The following is a 20,204-nucleotide window of genomic DNA, read 5'->3' on the forward strand; positions in this document are numbered from 1 at the left end:
ATTATCCCGATTTTGAAGACTTTTGGTTCAACTTGGTGATGTGCTTTGTGCTCATAGTCTTGCAACAATTCTATATTTTGATCTAGAGATTTTATCAAATTTTTCGAAATCTCAATTCACCGATTCACTATTTTTTATTTCCGAGTAAAATTTTCAAGACGAATTAAAATAGTGTGATTGTAGTTGTTAAAAAAAATTGTGTTGAGGGAGTAAAACTTTTTTAATAATGGATGTTTTTAGCTTAGGGTTTGTATTTTGAAAAATTGTGGTTTCAAAAAGGAATTCTGATGTTTTAATTTTTTTAATTATCAAAAAAGAAACTATCTATAATCTACACATATGTATGTATAACTATATTACCTCGGCAATTTATTAAAAATTCCAAAAAATTATATATATATTTTTTTAAAGTATCCTCAGATTAAAAAATTTTTTGGCTTCAAACATGCATTGAATTTTTTGGCATTTTATTCCTTCATACTTCAATTTCTCAACCTTTAAACCTGAGTAACTTCATCAACGATAGTTATTCATAATTAATCAAGGCCATCAGCGACAGTTTTCTCTCTCTCAAGGGCTTATAACCACCTTCATTTTGATAAAATATCTACTCCAGTGCCTTTTTTTTTCAATCTTTATATCAGTTGGAACAGGCCTTTTTTTGTATTTCCTTCCTTGGAGGGGGGGGGGGGGGCTAAATTGAAGGTGCAAGTCACTAATTTTTGTATCCCCTCCAACCCCGGTGTTTTGAAAAAAAAATCAAATTAGGTACCTAAATTATTTTTTTACTTATTGTTCTAAAAAAATTTGAACTTTTTTGAAATAAAAATTTTTGATTACTTTTTTTTACTTTTCAAGTGATAATGTTTCATATTTTTTCAAAAAATTCAAAATTTTTTGAAAAAGTTGCCAAAATTTATTTATTTTTTGTTTTTTAAAAATTTTTTATTTTTTTAGTTTTTATGACAATTTTTGATATTTTTGAATTTTTCTAAAAAAGCACTGTGTTTGAAAAAAATTAATGCTGTTTGAAGGATTTTAACGATGTGCTTGACTTTTTTCAAAAGAAAATTTCGGGTGTGATTATTTTAAAAATTTGAACTCTCTATGATTTTTGTACTTTTTTAAGAAGTTCTGTAAAAGTTTCGCTTCTTGATTCTAAAATTTTATTTCAGACTTTTTTCAAAAATTTTCCAATTAAATAGTTCAAATGAGGAGAAAGGGATTTATATCAAAACAGAAACCAATGATTTTTACTTCATTCTTCTGGTTTAATTTTACTATGGGTTTCCAGTTTCTTCACTTTCGTTCTCTAAAAATGCGAATATGATCAATGACCAGTGAATTTGAAATCTTTGCAAGATTTACATTTACTCGATGATTTTCTTAAACCTAATTTTGGAATTGCCTCATTTTTATGGCCAATTGAATTCAATTTTTCTAAGAACTAATTTGATTTTGTTCTGTTTGATGAAGGGAAGTACTCACATAAACAAGCAGTTCAGGTCGTTTCGAAAACCAAAGGATCATGTTTATTTCTTTCAAAAAACTTTAAAGAGTATACAATATATAGATGAGCATTTATTAGTGGTAAACTGCAGTAGAGAACTTATGGAAGTTCCAACTTTTGAACTTAGTTTTTTCCTTACCCTTTTTCATGGTAAGTTTATTTGTACTTTATCGGATGTGAAATCGTACGAACGGAAATGTTTCTTCATTTTTTCTTCAAATTTAGCTTTTGTATATTTTGTCTATTATGAACAACACGAAAATAAAATAGAGAAACAATACTTCGTGTATTTGTCTACTTAGGAAAGCTCTAAAATTAGGCTTGACATGAAATTGACATCTTCAGCTCACGTATATTGCGCAATTATCCTCCAAAAAAAAATACGAAAAATGATAATAAATTAGTACCTACCATTTTTTAAACGAGTTGATATCGTATAGAAAATAAAATCGATAAATTTTTTCGGCGAACATGAAAATATTGAAATTTTTTGAACCTTGAAACCGCAAATGGCAATTTCGAAATTGAATTCAGGATCTGAAATGTTTGTCACGTTTTTTCAAGGTGATTTGGCTATTTTTTACCCCAATCCCAACATTTTCCTACCAAATTTATTCCATGTAAAATATGAATTCGCAAAGCGCGAAGCTTAACCGCCCTTGGCTTCCTCGGTTAGATGAATCACTAATTCTTAACATATCGAACAAAATATGGTAGATGTGATACTTAAATTTTATAGTGCAAATGTGTTTTTGGCGCTGTTTTGCGTAGGTAGGTATCGTCAGCGAACGTCACATCGCAATACTGAAGGTTTCAGCTGTTCAAATGAAATATGTTCTGAAATATAACCCGGTAATAATCAGTCATCTTTTATTTCTTTGTTTCAGCACTATACGAAGATCCGTCGGAAAATGAACGTAAGTATTATAGGGAATTATTCGCGCACAGTTGAAGAACGAACAACGTTCCCCAGCTAAAGAAGTAATCTACATTCGTATACGCTATTTTTGTTTAGTTTTGGTCGAATTACAAGGATCAGTAGTGAAGCATTTAATATCGCAAGTTAAAATTGGCATGGACTTGACCAAAGTGGTTCTTCCAACTTTTGTACTCGAAAGACGCTCTTTACTGGAAATGTACGCAGATTGTTTAGCACATTCCGATGAATTTTTAAAGTGAGTGAATTTCATTTCGTGATCGGTGTTTCTGTATTATTGGAGTAGACCTCTAATGTCGAATATCTGCTTTGTTCTTCAGGGCTGCTGATTTAGAAACACCCCGTGATCGTATGGTGCAAATTGTCAAATGGTATTTGTCTTCGTTTCACGCCGGAAGAAAAAGTTCGGTGGCTAAGAAACCGTATAATCCGATCTTGGGAGAAATATTCCAGTGTTGGTGGAATTTGGAAACGGTACCAGATAACAATAACGACACCGTTAATAACGATGGTCCGGTACCTTGGTGTAAAAATAATCAACTCGTCTTCATCGCCGAACAAGTTTCACATCATCCTCCTAGTACGTATCGTATGCATCATGTGTATAAATATTGAGTTATGAATTAAAGTACGGTATAACTTCTCAATATATTATTTTAAAATGAAGGAATGAATCCGAAAACCTTTCAACCAACATCAATAGATTCGAGGAATTGAAAATGTTTTTTCTTGTTATTTTACGTGAATCATAATCCAAGTAGCGAAACATTTTGTGAAATTACATGGTTGAAAATTTTTTGGAGCTGAGTATCTCTCGTTGAAAGCGATAACACTGATGAATCACCATAAAAATGATTTCAAAATTCGAACATCTTTTCATTTTCAACCATTGTTGTTCAGAAATTTTGTTTTAGAAGGAGCTGGACTGCTTTCAAAACCATTCTCTGTGAACAGAAATTGCTTAGATTAAAAAAACGTAACCTACGAATACATCTAACAAAATGTTTAATTTTTGATAATGGAAAATTTTCAATCAAGAACAATATTTTGCTCAAAGATTTTAGTTTTCATGGTTTTTTTTTGTTTGTTGGAAACCAGAATTTATTAGAAGCATTATTTTCTTTTAAAATTAAAAAAACAGTCTAGAGAAATTTTCTATTGATATGAGAGAGGTCCATTTATGGTAAATAATTAGTAGGGAAGAAGAATATATGCTCCAAAAAACTGAAAATATGCGCATATTTTATGCGCTAATTTTGTCGAAAATATGCAAAAAAATTCCCTAAAAAGTCAAAATATGCCAAAATATTCCCATCATTTTCTGCACAATATGGGTATCATTTTACAGGGAAAAACAAACCGAATTCAATGGTAACCTCGATAATTTGATTAAGTGAAAATTCAAGGAGGTATTTGCAAGGAAAGGATAAAAAATTCAAAGTTTTATAAGAAAAAAATAAAAATTTGTGTTCAAAAAATTTTGTTTTCAAAAAGTTTTGTTTTCAAAAAATTACAAAAAAAGCAAATTTCGAAGATTTTTGAAAATATTCCCTAAAAATAGAGAAAAACTGAGAAAATTGGCTAAATATGCTGAGATATGCGCTAAAACAGGTGAAAATATGCTAAATTGACCATTTTTAGTCGAAATATGCTAAAATATGCAAAATAACATTGGCTCAATCGACTTGAAATCTCTTGATTCGCAAAGATCTGTTTGATATTCCCTACCTAATGACACAGAAAAAAATATGCCAAAGAATATGTTCTTCTTCCCTAATAATTAGTCATGATTACGAATGAAAAATGAATTGTAGCAAATTAGTACGAATTTAACTTTTTTTCTAATATCTATAACTCTATGTTGTGTGTATTTTCAGTTTCAGCATTTTACGCCGAACATCCAAATAAGAAAGTTTCCCTTTGTGCTCATGTTTGGACTAAATCAAAATTCCTAGGATTATCAATCGGCGTCCATAACATTGGTAATTGTACCGTCAAGTTACTAGAAAAGCAGGAAGAATACGTTTTCACATTTCCTAATGGTTACGTTAGGTGGGTAGTTTAATTTCAACAGCTTACACCTATCTTACTTTAAGTAACATAATGTGACGCGGTGAGCGATACCATACCATATGTCGGCAAAAATTTTTTTCGTTTTATTGTGGTTTCTGGTAGTGTTTTTCTTCCTCTTTTCAATGGTGCAAACAGATTTTCAAAATATTAAAATCTGACAAATTTTCAAAATTTCAAAGTTTCGTATTTTTTGAAATTCAAAAACCAAAATTCTGAGAAAAACGTGTTTGAAAGTTTGGGTTATTTTTGTAACATTTTTAAAATTTTTTTTTTTTTTTTTTTTATTTTCTTCATCTTTTACTTAATGGTTTTACATCATAATATTTTTTTTTTTTTTTTTTTGACATTTTTTTATGAAAAGCACTTTTGTAAAACCGGTTTTTCACCACTAAAACGACGTGTTTGAGATCGGTGGGTACACCCATTCCAAAGTATAGGCTTCATAGTATATGAATCGGCAAAAAAAATTTTTTTGATATTTTCTGACTTTTTCCATGAAAACGCGATTATCTCAAAAAAAAGTTTTCCGACATATGGTATGGTATCGCTCACCGCGTCACATATTCAATTATTCATACTCTTACATTAATTAATAATATTTTCATATTGAGGATTTTCGAAAGTATAGAAATGCCGACAAAGAAAAAAAATTAACTAAATATGAAATTCCTTAAATTCCCTTCGGGAGTTAAATTTTCCCTCGTACCTCGTCGAATATGCAGAGATTTCTTTTATGACATTTTTTCTTCAGCGAAATGTGCATACGTGAAACATGTGCAGTATTTTGTTTGGTGGAATGTCACATTGGAAAGAATAATCATATCGGTGAATTGAATTCGTTTCACGTTATCTTCGCAGTATACTCGTATTTTCTATTATTTTGGATTTGTTTGTTATTGTAAATCAACGAGCACTGCAGTCGAATATATTTTTTGTCGTATGAGGCACTCTACAGACCTAGTAGGAATAATTTCAGCATGTAGGAATAATTTCAGCATCTGTTGTGGTAATTTATAAATGTTGAGAATATCGACCGGTTACATTAAAGCAGTTCTTTTCTTTTTTCGCCATCGAGTAGATAGTCGAGTTTATTAAAAGAGTACCTACCTATAAAAAAAATGCGGTAAAACTGCAATGTGCATCTCGTTAATATGCAATTATTATTATTATTTTTCGCAGATCAATTTTAACAGTTCCTTGGATCGAGTTAGGAGGCGCAACTAGTATCAAATGTCCGCAAACCGGTTATTATTGTAATATAGAATTTCTAACGAAGCCATTCTACGGTGGTAAAAAACATCGGATATCCGCCGAAGTATTCGGTCCAAAAGATAAGAAACCATTTCTAACCGTAGCCGGAGAATGGAACGGATTAATGGAAGCGAAATGGTCCGAAGGGGTATGTATAATCGATATGTTTCTTTCTAAGGTATTAAATTTCGTTGAAATTTTACGACCTAAACGACTTTGTGTTTTCAGCATAGCGAACCTTTTGTGGATACGAAGAAAATGCCCATTATAAAAAAACAAGTCAGAAAGATCGAAGAACAAGAAGATAACGAATCGAGGAAAATGTGGAAATTGGTCACTTTGGGATTAAAGTTAGTAGCAAGATATTTTATATGGGCTACGATTTTGTTGTATTTTTTTTGCGACTTTGTTACGAATTTTTTTTTGTTGTTTGTTTGATTTTTACAGATACAATGACGTTGATCAAGCTACCAACGCTAAAATTCGAATTGAGCAGAAACAAAGGGACGAAGCACAAAATAGAAAAGAAAAGAATGAAAGTTGGGAACCTAAAGTACGTATTCGAACGTGTTTGATTGAATGATTAGGTCAAAGTTTAGTTAGCAGTGTCGTTATCTGTCAACATGAATTGACAAATCGATCCCAAGATGGGATTTTTTCCATCGAATTACAGAGAAGTTTTCCATACAATCGTTTAAAATCGTAAAAAGTTGATTTAATCCAAATTTAGGTTCGTAGTGTATTGAAGTGTGCCTTTACTGCACAAGGTGGCTCATTTGTCAGACCACTTTAAAAATAAGTTCTGTAGATCTGACGAAGTTTATAATTTACATTCAAAATATTATTTAAAAAAAACAACAATCATACTTTACAAATGTCAAATTTTTAAAAATTTTGAAACCAGCCGAAGGGGAATCGAAAGAGGACTTTAAAATACATTACCACCTAGAATTTAAGGTGCTGAAATTCATTTTTCGAAATTTTTTGGCTCATTTTTCTCGAATTGTGAAAAAAAATAAATTGATCAAATTGACATAAAAAGCTAAAATTAAGCTTGTACCTTATGATCGATCTTTCAAGTTGATTGATGGTGGTTTCAAACCGTTCTAGACCCTCCAGCGGATTTCGATAAATTTTCTCTTTTTTTTCAAAAATAGTAATCGTTGGAGAAAATTTTGGATTTGAACCAGCCCAAAAATATTTCAAAAATGTGTGCCTAAATTCATAAATCGTAAATTAGAGTTCATAGGTGCTGAATTCTATTTTCACTCCCATCTACAGGAGTTTTTTCAAAACTACTGCAGAATCCAACAATCCTCTGGGGCCTCCAGAACGGTTCAAAACCATCGCCAATCTACTCAGGTGGTGAAAATAGGGTACTAACCAAATTTAAGCCTTTTATGTCAATTTCGTAAAATTTAAATTTTTTTCTGGGGAATGGCCAATGGGCCATGTTTGAAAAATTGGTTCAAAATCGAAAAATAAAATTTCAGCTCTTGACATTTTTACTGGTAGTGCATTTCGGGGTCCTCTTTTGGCTTCCCTTTGTACGGTTCAAAATTTTTGCCTTGTTTGAGATTCTTTCCTTGTTAGTTTCTTTTAAAAATGGATTTTCGTGATGAAAGCCCAAAAAATGAATCGATTTCGCTGAAGGGACGTTTTCTGCTCTGTAATTTCGTTTGCTTTGGAGTTTCTCAATTTTTATCAAGTAATGAGCGGATTAATTTCTTCCTAGGAGGCTTTGTTTTTGAGGTTTGAGTATTTCGAAGCAAAAATTGGAAAGCTAAACTTCATTGAGCAATTTTTATTTTTTTGAGCTTTAGTTGTTGACCACCCTGTATTATCATGGAAAAAATATTTTGGAGCATAGAGCTACGCTAGAAAATGAAAGCGTTTCCAAGTAATAGTTGTTGTCTTTTTTTGAGAGAGGAAGGGGGTTTGTATTATTCGAGAAATAAAAAAATATAGCTTTAGCTGTAAACCGGTTCTTTTCCCTGCCGAGTCCTAATGTTTTTTTTTTGAATTTTATATTTTGAATTTTCAACTTGTGACTTGCTAAATTCTTAATTCAAAATTTCGAATTAGAACGATTTTTTCGAAATTTTATTTTTTGGAAAAATCTATTCGTTTCTCCAAATTCTGTTTTGAAAATTGGAGAAAAATTGTTGTGTAACTTCGTAATCCTATAACCCGTTTACTGGTCCCAATCAGTAATTGTGAATATTGGATAAGGAGATTTAACCAAAAATATTTCTAATCAACAGCTCACTCATTTTTTATTTATTTCACAGTATTTCTACGAAGAAGACGGTGCGTGGTATTACAGAAATCCGTTAGAAAAAAGAATCAATGTTCAGTTAACCAGACCTCAATCTTCCATTTCTTAGTTTCTAAGTTGATGTTGTAGTTAGTCGTTTGAATTTAATTTTAAAGTATGTAGTTCACTTATAATTTTTGTACTTTACCCCTCTTTTTTTTCACATTATGTATCATCTACGTAAAGTCGAGCATTCCATGGTTTAGGGAAAAAATGTATGAGAGGGCAAGCGTAATTTCGAGTTTGTAATTTTGTACTAAAGATAAAATTACGCGCTCTCATAAAGCGATACCCTTATGGTTACCATTTTTATCTCCATAAGTTTAACACTCCTTTAAAAAAAAATATATAAAATAATGTGTCTACAAACACGTTTTAAATTTCATTAATTTTGTATTTGTATAAAAATTGAATTTAATCGCTTTTTAAATGAATTGAAATCTAAATCAAATACTTATAGTTTGTATTTGTTTTATTTATTATTATTTTTTTAAATATGATTGTTGTTTACGTATTTTAAGAAAATGGCGTTTAAGGAGAATGATTTTGAAATGTAAAGCTGAACCGTGACAATGATTTTCTAAGGAGTCGAAGTATCGCGAAATATATCCATGGTTTTAGCATTTTTTTTTCTTATTGTTTTTGTTTTATTTTTGTTTTATTATAGTTTTTTTTTTTACAACGTGAATGTGAGATTTATACGGTTATATATATTTTTATACAAGTTTGTCCGCGGTGTTTCTAAAGACTGATAATATTTCAATCAGAGTAGAGGTAACGATTTGTAGAAGTATATTACGTCACGTTTTGAGGTCGCGTTGAAATTTGTTTTAAACTATTAATGTTTAATAGCTTAATCGTTACTTTGCCTAAAACATACTTTTAAAAAGAACTGATTAATATCGCCTAAGTTTTGATACGTTTTCGTGTTTAACTGTACACAAATTTTGGGCTTCATTGGTTCTCTGATAAAGTAGACATTGTATCGCGCATTTAAAATTTGAACTTATATTCAATTGTTTAACTTTTTTTTTTCTGTATGGATGTAATTTTTACACAGTGATTTTTATATAATGTACACATAATATTGTATGTACGTAGTTATTTCATAACATTGTTGTTGTTACTTAATAATCTAATTTCATTTTAGCGTTAATAAATGTTACAGTATTGTTGAATATTGTTTTCATTCTAAGTAATTTTTGTCATCGAGCATTTCCAAAATAAGTTCATGAGAGCCATAACTACGGCGCCTTGGTTTGTCTCAAATGAACAACTTCGAAGTGACCTCCGGCTCGAACCAGTAGACATGAGGGATGTTCGAGCGCTTCCAGAGACTTAGGTCCACTATTACAACAGCCGATTATAGTTGAACAGTCCGTCAACGCTTGGTTGCGCAATGTAGGTATTTACACGATAAACAAGCGATAAAAAGTGAAAAGGCGACCTTCAACGAGACCTTAATGACTTAATGTATAACACATCTACACAGTGTCCTTCATAATTGTCCTTACCTAATTCAACAGAATTTTAATTCAGGAAAAATTTCTCAATCTACCTACATAAAAATTTACATCATGTTGGGAAGATTTTCGCGACATTTGCTTTGGGGTGTAAACAAAAAAACATTTGGCCGCAATGTCTCAAAAATGTAAATTTGATGATATCACATAGAAATGATAGAAATCACAAAAACATATCACTGTGACATGTTTGCCTCAAACTATACCATTTTTACTTTTCGCAGATACGTACATTGTAGACAATCAGTATAATGTATAAGGAAGACACTGTCTGATCTTCATTAGCCCTCATTAATGACGATTGACGGGTGCTGGAGACTTTGCCTAATGTGGCCGAGTCAATAGCCTCAAATCTCATCTACAAACATTCAAGAAGTTCAGGAGTTGAGAGAAGAGGAAAATTTTGGGGTAATTGATAAATTGAATTTCTTATTTTACGTGGATTTCAGGTAGGTTTTTCCTCCGGAGGAAAAAAACCTCCCTGATGGGAATACTGTTGCAGGGTGTCTACCAAAATTTAATTTTCAAAAATAGCGACTTTTCGCGACTTTTTTTCGCGATTTTTAGCGACTTTTTTCAGTTAAAAGTACCTCCCTCCCCCCCCAAAAAAAATTTCCAACGAAAAAAATGTTTTTTTTTACCAATTGCCATCAACTAAAAATAAGAAAAGTTTTTAAAATTTGAAGTTTGGACAATTTATAGCGACTTTTTGGTATTTTTGGCGAAAATCGCGACCTTTTCGCGACTTTAGCGCCCTATTTTCAAAATCGCGACTTTTCGCGACTTTTAACGCTATAGCGACCTGGTAGACACCCTGTGTTGATACCAAAAATTTTGATGTGGTTCAGACTTTTTTACAATAAGTATGTAGTTCAACAAATTTTTAAATTTTTTTGACAAAATTTTCTCCAAAAATTTTTTATTCTGTTTCTTGATAGAGATAAATTATATATTTCAATGACTGTGCAATTAGAATTGTGATTAGTTAATTAGAACAAAAATTGAAAATGATTTTAAAAATTTTGAAATTTTGAAAAATTGGCTCATAAGTAGGGCTAGGATTTATATGCGCTAAAAAATCAATTATATGCGCTTTAAATATGCGCTAAAAATGACGAAAATATGCGAATATATGCGCTAAAATGACAAAATATGCGAATATATGCGCTATAAAAGTGCAGCAGCATGTTGCATATCAAAATAAAGGTATTTTCAATCTGAAGCTAAAATTGCAGTTTATAAACAGAAAAAATACACGCATTCAGATTTATTTCATAAAATAGCATTTTCTATTTACAAAAGGGAGAATTATAGGTACATTGGAATAACATCCGATTACCAAATGCTCTTTGAGATTGTCATTCCAAAACGATTTCCGGTTGTCTCTGAGCACAGATAGAAATAAAACTATGGTTTTAATTTTTTTTTTAATTTTGCGTTTTTTAAATCAATTTTTGCAATTTTTTTCCAAAATATGCGCAAACGACTCAAAATATGCGATAAATATGCGCTATAAGAGTATTTTTTGATGAAAATATGCGAATATATATATAGACATATTTGTAGCAAACCGAGATCAGTCATATACAACGTGCAAACCGAGATCACTTCCGTGAAGCCCAATAATGTATATGTTCAATCCGTGTATGTTGAAATCTTCCAAGTTTTTTTGTCATTCGGAGAAGTATAGAGGGCACTTCAGTCCCTTTTTTGAACATTTGTGCATTTTTATGAAATTATATAGCACACGCTGAAAGCGAGATCAGAAGATCCGCGTTGAAACCGAGATCCGTTTATATATATACTTTTCTCGAATATAAATTCAGCATAGATCGAGATCAGTGCGCTGTTGCCGTACTTAATGATGATGAATTGATAAATTTTTGTTAGTCGCGGTTTATTTCTCAAGAGCATGGAATTATTTCAGTTGCGTGATTGACCATTTCTTAAATAATTCCATCCAAGTATTATTTTACTTTTGAAAATCATACTTGTGGAGAGAATTTTAAATGTTTGGCGTTTTTTATACCATTTCTTGTATATGCTCTCAAAATAGAATTTTTTTGTTTCCAAAATTCTCAAAAAATTATCTAAACAATTCCGAAAAATTCAATTTGATCAGTGTTAAGCATTGGAAATAATTTTTTCTAGTCATAGTAAAATTTTCTAGCAGTCCGGCATATGACAATAGGAGTAATTGCACCCCCCCCCCGCCGATCCTCCGGGACAATTTTTTTCTTAAAGGGGACATCCTAAGGAAAATTTTAAAGGAAACTTGCCAAAAAAAAGTTGGCCTTACTTACAAAATGGCGGCCATTTTGATTGACAGGTCAGCCGAAATCGTAGATTTTGCGTTTTAACATAGGACTTGCACGAACTTTTTCAAACTTTTTACAAAGGTAGATCGAAAGATCATGCAAAAATTTATCACCTGTCAAAATTTCAAGTGCTAAAGTGCGTTTTTCGATTTTTAGTGAATTTTTGAAAATCGAATTTAGGACAAAAATAAGGGAAAAAATCAAAATTTCACCAAATTGACCAAGAAAGCTGAAATTTGGGATATACCCTATTTTTGACATGCCAAATCGATTGGAAACGGGTTCAACCCGTTTTCAGCAGTTCTGGAGCATCCAGCAGATTTTTGAAACTTGAAATTCCCACAAAATTCCATCAAGTTGGAGTTGTAAAGCTAAAATTTATTCTAAAAACTAATTTCAATACGCTACGAAGTACTGCAGGTGAATTTCAAGTAAGTTTAGGGCCTCCAGCGACTTTTTTTGGAAATTTCTGAAACCTCCAGCAGATTTTTGAAACTTTAAATTTTCACAAAATTTCATCAAACTGAGAAGGAGAGTCGAAATTCATTCTGCATAGTAATTTTAAAACCCTATGAAGACGACTTCAAGTGTGTTCAAGTCATTTTTTAAAGTTTCAAAAATCTGCTGGAGGTTTCAGGAATTTCCAAAAAAAGTCGCTGGAGGCCCTAAACTTACTTGAAATTCACCTGCAGTACTTCGTAGCGTATTGAAATTAGTTTTTAGAATAAATTTTAGCTTTACAACTCCAACTTGATGGAATTTTGTGGGAATTTCAAGTTTCAAAAATCTGCTGGATGCTCCAGTACTGCTCAAAACGGGTTGAACCCGTTTCCAATCGATTTGGCATGTCAAAAATAGGGTATATCCCAAATTTCAGCTTTCTTGGTCAATTTGGTGAAATTTTGATTTTTTCCCTTATTTTTGTCCTACATTCGATTTTCAAAAATTCACTAAAAATCGAAAAACGCACTTTAGCACTTGAAATTTTGACAGGTGATAAATTTTTGCATGATCTTTCGATCTACCTTTGTAAAAACTTTGAAAAAGTTCGTGCAAGTCCTATGTTAAAACGCAAAATCTACGATTTCGGCTGACCTGTCAATCAAAATGGCCGCCATTTTGTAAATAAGGCCAACTTTTTTTTGGCAAGTTTCCTTTAAAATTTTCCTTAGGATGTCCCCTTTAAGAAAAAAGTTGTCCCGGAGGATCGGCGGGGGGGGGGGGTGCAATTACTCCTATTGTCATATGCCGGACTATACCTAGTGTTTTGATGTGATTTTGAGTCTTACATTAATGAAAAAAAAAAATGACCGGAATTTGTCCATGAAATTTATTTGTGTTCTTTTGATTTTGAGAATTGCTTTCATCAGTCATAATACATGTTTTTAGATTTTTTTTGTGATTTCAAGTATAATTGTGCTCAAAATCATCAAAATTTTCAAAAAATATCCGAAAATTACCAAATAAATCTTTTTAAGTTGGACCTGGTGTGATATCCTTGGCATATGGAGAGCAATTTCCGAAACGTGACGCGTCTCCAAAATTTTCAACGAATTATTAGCACACAGCAGCTGAAACATTTTATCAAAAGCTCTGTACTTCAAAGTTCTGCTATTTTTGTTGTAAGTCTAACAATTTTCTGAGTGTTTTGGTTCAATTTTCTATACATTTCATAATGATGTTTTTTGAACCCAAAATTTTCAAAAAAACCCAAGAGAAGTCAAAAAATTTGATTGCTCATCTACAAGGAAACGATTAGATCTAATCACGTCTGATCAGACTTAATTCAATTTGCTCAATTCCAATCGGAACAAGAATGCCCGGTTTTGATCAGATCAGATCTTACAAGGGAACCTCTTGAGGTGTCACACTTCGATTTGAACGAGACCGCGATTTTTGGAAAGAGCATGGTCTAAAATCCCCCCGCCCCAACCAAATTTTGAGCTGCCAAACTTCATTTTTCGATTTTTGGCGAACGTTTGAAAATTCAAAATTGGCTGTTTTTGGTATTTGATGCTTTTTTGAAAAAATACGTATACTTGAGTAGTAAAAATTATCGAGATAAGTCCTAAAACTGATAATAATTCGCCAAATTCGAATTGAATCATTTCCAACCATTCTGGAGCCTCCAGCGCGATTTTCAATTTCTCCAAAATTTTGAATTTGTTCCAGAATGCGTGGATATGAAGTTGAGCAGCTAAAAATCGAGTTGTTTGCTATACTCGATCTGTTTAACGAGTTTATCCACATTTAAGCCGATTTTGAAAATAGAATAACATAATAAAACACGAAAAATTCAGAAAATCGCGCTGGAGGCTCCAACAACGGCTCGAAACAGTGAAGTTCACCCTCGAGGGTTAATTCTGGAGAAAATACAACGATTCGTGCAAATTTAATAAATTTTCTCGCAAACGGGAAAATTTTGATTACGGGAAAATTTTGATTTCTTAGATATTTTTATTATGAAAAAAGCTGGTCAAAAAACCTCTCGTTTGAGCTGTCACTCACGAAATCGGCTCAATAATGTAGATAAAATTGTTTTCGACTAATATTGAAAAACGAATATTTGTGTTTGGAGATCTATTAACAAAATTAATAATGATTTCAACCTCTGAATAAATGGTGATTCAAAAGTTAAAGCCAAAAATATAAATCGAAAGCATTTCCAAGAATTTTTGAAAGAGTTGAAGTGTTTTCACTGCGGAAAATATTGTGATGTAGCTTTCAAAGTCGAAAAGAAAATTAAATAGGTAACATGATTTTTTTTGACCAATCAGAGACGAGTATTCAAAGCAAAGATACTTCGAGTCTCCTCTCCAGCTGAAATCTGCTCTTCTCATTGATCCAAAAATGATAATTTCTCATTCAATCTTTCTGAGTTTCAGTTTCAACGACTACTGTGTTGTTTCATGTATTTTTCAACATTTTCCTATTTGGATTTTGGAAACTCGTTCGAAAGCGAAGTGAAACCTTTGTTTTGCGAAAACCCTTCAATTTTAATTTCAATTCTTTTCGTAATTTCGGTCTTGTATGATTGCTATTTGCTTTTGACCAATCAGAATCAAGAATGAGCTATTTTATTATTCATATGTTGAATAATCACTGGAAATATGGAATCACCCTTGATAATCGATCACCAAATGTCATGAAACTATACCTAAATAATCAACTAATGATTTTTCAAAAAAGTATAATATCCAGATTATCATCAAAAAATGATCACTTGCGGAATGTTGACCGACGTTTGATTTATTTACTAAATCATTCTGTTATTGCAAACTTTTTTGATTTTTAACCAATCAGAGAAGAGTATTTTCGTACATTGAAAACCCAGATAAAAAACGTCTCGTTCTCGTTAATCATTTCGATTTGTCGGATTTGGGAAGGAAAAAATTTAAAATTAAATTTGTAAGATCGAAATTTCAATAATTTGGGAGACTCCAGAATGGCTGGGAATGGCGAAATTTGTATTTGGGGAGTTAATATCAGTTTTAGGACTTATTCAGATCATTTTTACTGATCAAGTAAGTAGGTACGTATTTTTTTAAAGCATAAATCATCAAAAACACTCAAATGAAGTTGGGCAGATGAAAATTTGGTTTTGGGGGATTCAGACCATGCCCTTTCCAAAAATAATGGTCCTGTTCGAATCGGAGTGTGACACCTCAAGAGGTTCCCTTCCCACAGAAAATACCGCTTTTTTACCTCTCGAAATAGGAATTTTTTAACGTTTTTGCCCTCGCTTCCTCAATCTTGGAAATTGGATTCGAAATCGTCAACTTTGGGATTTTTTTCCTTTTTTGCCATATAACAATTTTCTGAGTGAGCATTGTTGTGCAGGTACGATGTTATGTTTTGACCCCAATTTTCAAAAAAATCCTCGAAAGGGTTCGCAAAATTGGATTGGGTAGCTCCTAATTTTGTATTTCTTGTAGGTTTTGAGTTTGTGAAATACCATTTCAAGTGATCTGCATTAGTAATGGTACCAAATCACTAAAAACGATATGTAGGTAGGTATTAATATAACCAGAAAAGCCTGTTACCAATGTTAAAAATTTTCCTGAAATTTTTTTGGTAGCTTTTGGATAATTTTTGAAATTGTTGGCCCTAAATCAGTTTCAGCGCGTGTTTTGGAAAATTTCAGTCAGCACACTAAGATAATAATTTTTTGACAATAACGCCTAAGATGATCAATTTTCAAATCCATACCGAGCTAATCAAATCTTTCAAACTATATCTCTGACAACTTTTTGAAAAACTTTAGTCTCGAAAAATGTGAAGTATCAGTGCGAGTTTTTCAAAAGAGTATTGAAAAAGTGCTTAAAAATTTGATTGAAATTAACATACCCTTCATTTTTCCCGCCAGGTTATAATTTTTCCAGCGTTTTGATGGGATATTGGTACCCAAATTTCCGAAAAAAGCTGAAATTTGTTTGAAAAAATTTAATTAAGTAGGTATGTAACATCAACTTTGAAAATTGCTTTTCCTAGTCATAATACAATTCTCTCAGCTGTTTGTGTGCAATTTCCAATACACGCGTTCAAAATAGCATTTTTTGGACAGAAATTTCTGAAAAATGTATCCAAAAATGACCAAAAAATTCAACTGGAAAGTTGTATCTTTTAAGAGCTTGACTTATAATGAGAAAGTAATTTTTTTAGCGATTTTAAAAGCAATTTCCAACACGTTGGCCAAAATGACATTTTCAGACCCAACTTAAAAAGACTGAAAAATTTGGTTGAGGAGCTTTTAAATTTACAAATGGTCGTTTATTTGGCGTATGATAATTTCTCAAATGTTTTGGTCCAATTTTCTATACGTGCACTCATAGTGATAGTTTTTGAGGTCAACATTTTCAAACAAATATCCAAAATGGTGAGAAAATTTGATTACATATAACCTAACTCATTCTTGTAGCTTTTTGCGAACAATTCCCAACATTTGATCTCAGAAATTTTATTTTTACGGCCTAAAATTTTCCAAAAAATTATCAAAAAGCAAATGAAAAATTTTATTGGGAGCTCTGACTTTGAGAATCATCCTCTTTTTGTCATACAATGATTTTTCGAGCATTCTGATGCGATTTTTTACGCGTCACAGGTAATATTTTTTGGAACCGTAAAATATTTCAAAAAATATTTTTTCGTTATGAGGGAGAAAAACGCCAGTATTTATTTCCAAAAAATAAATCAGAAGCGGGAGCAAAAGTAGCACTTTTTCTCCCTAAATAACGAAACAATTACATATTAAGCAACTTCCTTTTAAAAGCCATTTCCAAAATGTGTGCTCAAAACGGTACTTTTAGACACAAAATCATCAGCTTATTCAAATAATTTGGGAAGCTTCAAGCTTGAAAATGGTCCTTTCTTTGCTTCATAATTTATGGTGATTTCCCTAGCGTTGTGCGATTGGAAACTGTTTCAAACCATTTTAAATAGTTCTGTAGCCTCCAGCAGATTTTTGAAACTTGAACTTCCACGAAATATCATCAAATTGAGTTAGAAAGCCAAACTTCATTTTTAGCAAACTAATTTCATTACGCTACGAAGTCGACTGCAAGTGGCTTTCAAAGTTTTTTGGAACTTTTTACGACTTTTTAGCAATTACTGGAGCCTCCAGTGAATTTCTGAAACTTGAAATTTTCATCAAATGGAGATGGAAAGTCGAAATTTACTCGGCACACAAATTTTACTCCCTGAAGACGACTTCAGGAGGGTTCAAGTCATTTTGGAGCCTCCAGCAACTTTTTTAAAATTCCTCAAGTCTCCAGTAGATTTTTGAAACTTGCAATTTTCATATTATATTATCAAACGGAGTTAGAAAGCCAAAATTTACTCCGCAGATTAATTTCAATACGATATGAAGTGGACTGCAAGTGGTTTTGAAGTTTCCAGCTACTGTTTAGGAATTTCAATTTTCCAAAAAACGCCGTAAAACATGTTCAAATACTCTTAAGCTTGCGTCTTTGCAACTGATACTTGTTAATGATCTTCATGATCGATAAAGTACCCGTTATTATTTATTAAAATCAGTGCATTCCAGTTTGAAAATTATTTTTGTGCATCGATTTATTCGAGTTTGTGCTTATTTGAAAATTTTAAAAATTCATCATCCCGCCTCCGTTTGAGGTAAAAAGATGAAATTCAGTTGACGCCCAATTTTTGGCATTATTCCAAAGTGCATTGCAGGTAGTTTCAATCCATTTTGGAGCCTATTGCGCCTTTTTGAAAACTTCATTTTTTTTTAAATGCCACAAAATCTGTCCAAATTAATGTTAGCACGTTCTGTACAGAGTGAATTTCTACTTTCCAACTCCATTTGATGAAATTTTGTTGAAATTTCAAGTTTCAAAAATCTCCTGGAGGCTCCAGTAATTTCTAAAAAGTCACTGGAAGCTCCAAAACGACTTGAAAACCACCTGAAGTCCACTTCATAGAGTATTGAAATTAGTTTGCAGAATGAAATTTGGATTTCTAACTCCATTTGATTTTCCTGGAAGTTCAATTGTGTCTTTTCTTTGCCATACGAAAATTTCCGAGCTTATTAGTAGGTACGATTTTTTGGTCGTGCGACCTTGTGTTATTTTAAGGCTCAAACATTTTCAAAAAAAATGCCGGAAAATGTTGGTAGAAAAGGATTGACTAGTTTTGGATTTGGGGTAATTTTTTAAAATTCTGGACCTTAGAAACAAATTTTCAATAGAATCGTCCGAAAGGTTTTAAAAAATCAGATTGGGCAGCTCTGAATCTTGCATTTCTTAGAGACGTTTTCCGAAGCTCAAAGTTTCTTATTAAATTTTTTGGTAAATTTTGGAGTCTAAAAAAATACAATTTTAGCGCACGTGTCGGAAAATTTCACTCAAAAGGCTAAGAAAATAATACAACGACTACCTAGAGAAAACAATTTCCAAAATTGAAGGTGTCCAATAAATGTTTTTGAATCCTTTCCATTGTGCAAAATTTAATAATTTGCGCTAAAAATTTAAGAAAAAATCATTCAAGCATGGTCATGAAATTTGATGTGAAAGCTTTAACTTTAATAATCCTTTTCACTTATATAATATACCTGCCTAGTACGCTTTTCAATACATGTGATAGAAATGGTGCTTCTTACATTAAAATTTTCAAAAAATTATCCAATAACTGCAAAAAAAATGCAGTTTGTGAGAAGGTAAACTTTGAAAATTCTTTTTCACAGTTGCATTTGAGTGCAGTAGGTACTGACATTTTTCTTACGTTTTAATGGGAATTTCTAAACGCGCGCTTATGCAAAAAGAAAGTCAAAATTTGAAAATTTTGAACCTAAGAAGAGTCTATTTAAATGCTTGCATCAGAAACTGTGATTATCAGCTGTCAGTTCTTTGGATCGCTTTTTTTTCAGTTTTGGGACTACAAAGTACCATTTCAACTTCGGTTACCTATTAGAAATCACACACGGTGGCTAACATAGTTGTGACCAGAAAAAAAAACAACATTCGAGGTGGAAACTTTCTTATGAAATTTTTTGTTTCGAAAGGTCTGCTTGAAAGTGATGAATAACATCCCAAAAACTTCAATTTTGGTATTCAAAATAATTTTGTCTGTGAAATATGATCTCAAGGTGTTTATAAAATTTTAATTGTGGCAAACTTTTTAATTTTTTGGGAATTTCAACCTTCAAAAATTGGCTTTATAAGAGTTTTGATTTGTTCCCATCTTTAGATCACATTTGATTTTCAAAAACTCACAAAAAATCGGAACCTGAAATTTTGAATAATAACATTCAACAGAACCACCTGAAATTTTTTTCAAGATACTAAAATAAAACAGAAAGTAATTAAATTGTAAATAGCTGATGGCAAACATCCACTAACGTAAAGAAAATTTCACACACCTACCTCTTATAAAAACAAGCACATTGGTACGCATGCAACGTTGTCAAATAATGTGATCTCGGTATTAGCGTGAAACATAACGCGCGAAATATACAACGACACGACCGCGGCGCTGCGAGTGAACATCCGATTCAACTACAAATGTATATCCGTAGACGATTCACGCTAAAACCGAGATCATAGCTGAAACTTTGCACAGAGGTAGTAGGTGATCTCGTTATTAACGTGCGCCATCTAAAAAAAACCGAGATCACCAAAAATGAGTCGGTGATCTCGTATTGCACTATGTATATATATTTATGATCTCGTTTTGCACTATATTTACATATATGCATTTATACCCAAAATATGCGGAAATATGCGCTAAAAAATTTCCCCATTTGTCTCAGAAATGTATGAAT

General features: G+C 31.9%; 1 protein-coding gene across 3 annotated transcripts in view; it reads left to right on the top strand.

The window, feature by feature from the left end:
• The window catches only part of LOC135840327 (oxysterol-binding protein-related protein 9), a 45,040-nt gene extending 35,774 nt beyond the window's left edge, over positions 1–9,266 (top strand). For all 3 annotated transcript variants that reach the window (XM_065356796.1, XM_065356798.1, XM_065356797.1), the window contains 8 exons: positions 2,398–2,427; positions 2,526–2,685; positions 2,768–3,027; positions 4,325–4,499; positions 5,700–5,919; positions 6,000–6,121; positions 6,219–6,324; positions 8,063–9,266. In XM_065356796.1, the coding sequence (XP_065212868.1) occupies positions 2,398–2,427; positions 2,526–2,685; positions 2,768–3,027; positions 4,325–4,499; positions 5,700–5,919; positions 6,000–6,121; positions 6,219–6,324; positions 8,063–8,158 (1,169 nt within the window). In that variant the 3' untranslated portion in view covers positions 8,159–9,266. The remainder of the gene's footprint in view (positions 1–2,397; positions 2,428–2,525; positions 2,686–2,767; positions 3,028–4,324; positions 4,500–5,699; positions 5,920–5,999; positions 6,122–6,218; positions 6,325–8,062) is intronic.
• Positions 9,267–20,204: the final 10,938 nt, after the last annotated feature.

This window comes from Planococcus citri, chromosome 3 (genome assembly GCF_950023065.1).
Source record: "Planococcus citri chromosome 3, ihPlaCitr1.1, whole genome shotgun sequence".
In the NCBI taxonomy this organism is placed as follows: Eukaryota; Metazoa; Arthropoda; class Insecta; order Hemiptera; family Pseudococcidae; genus Planococcus; species Planococcus citri.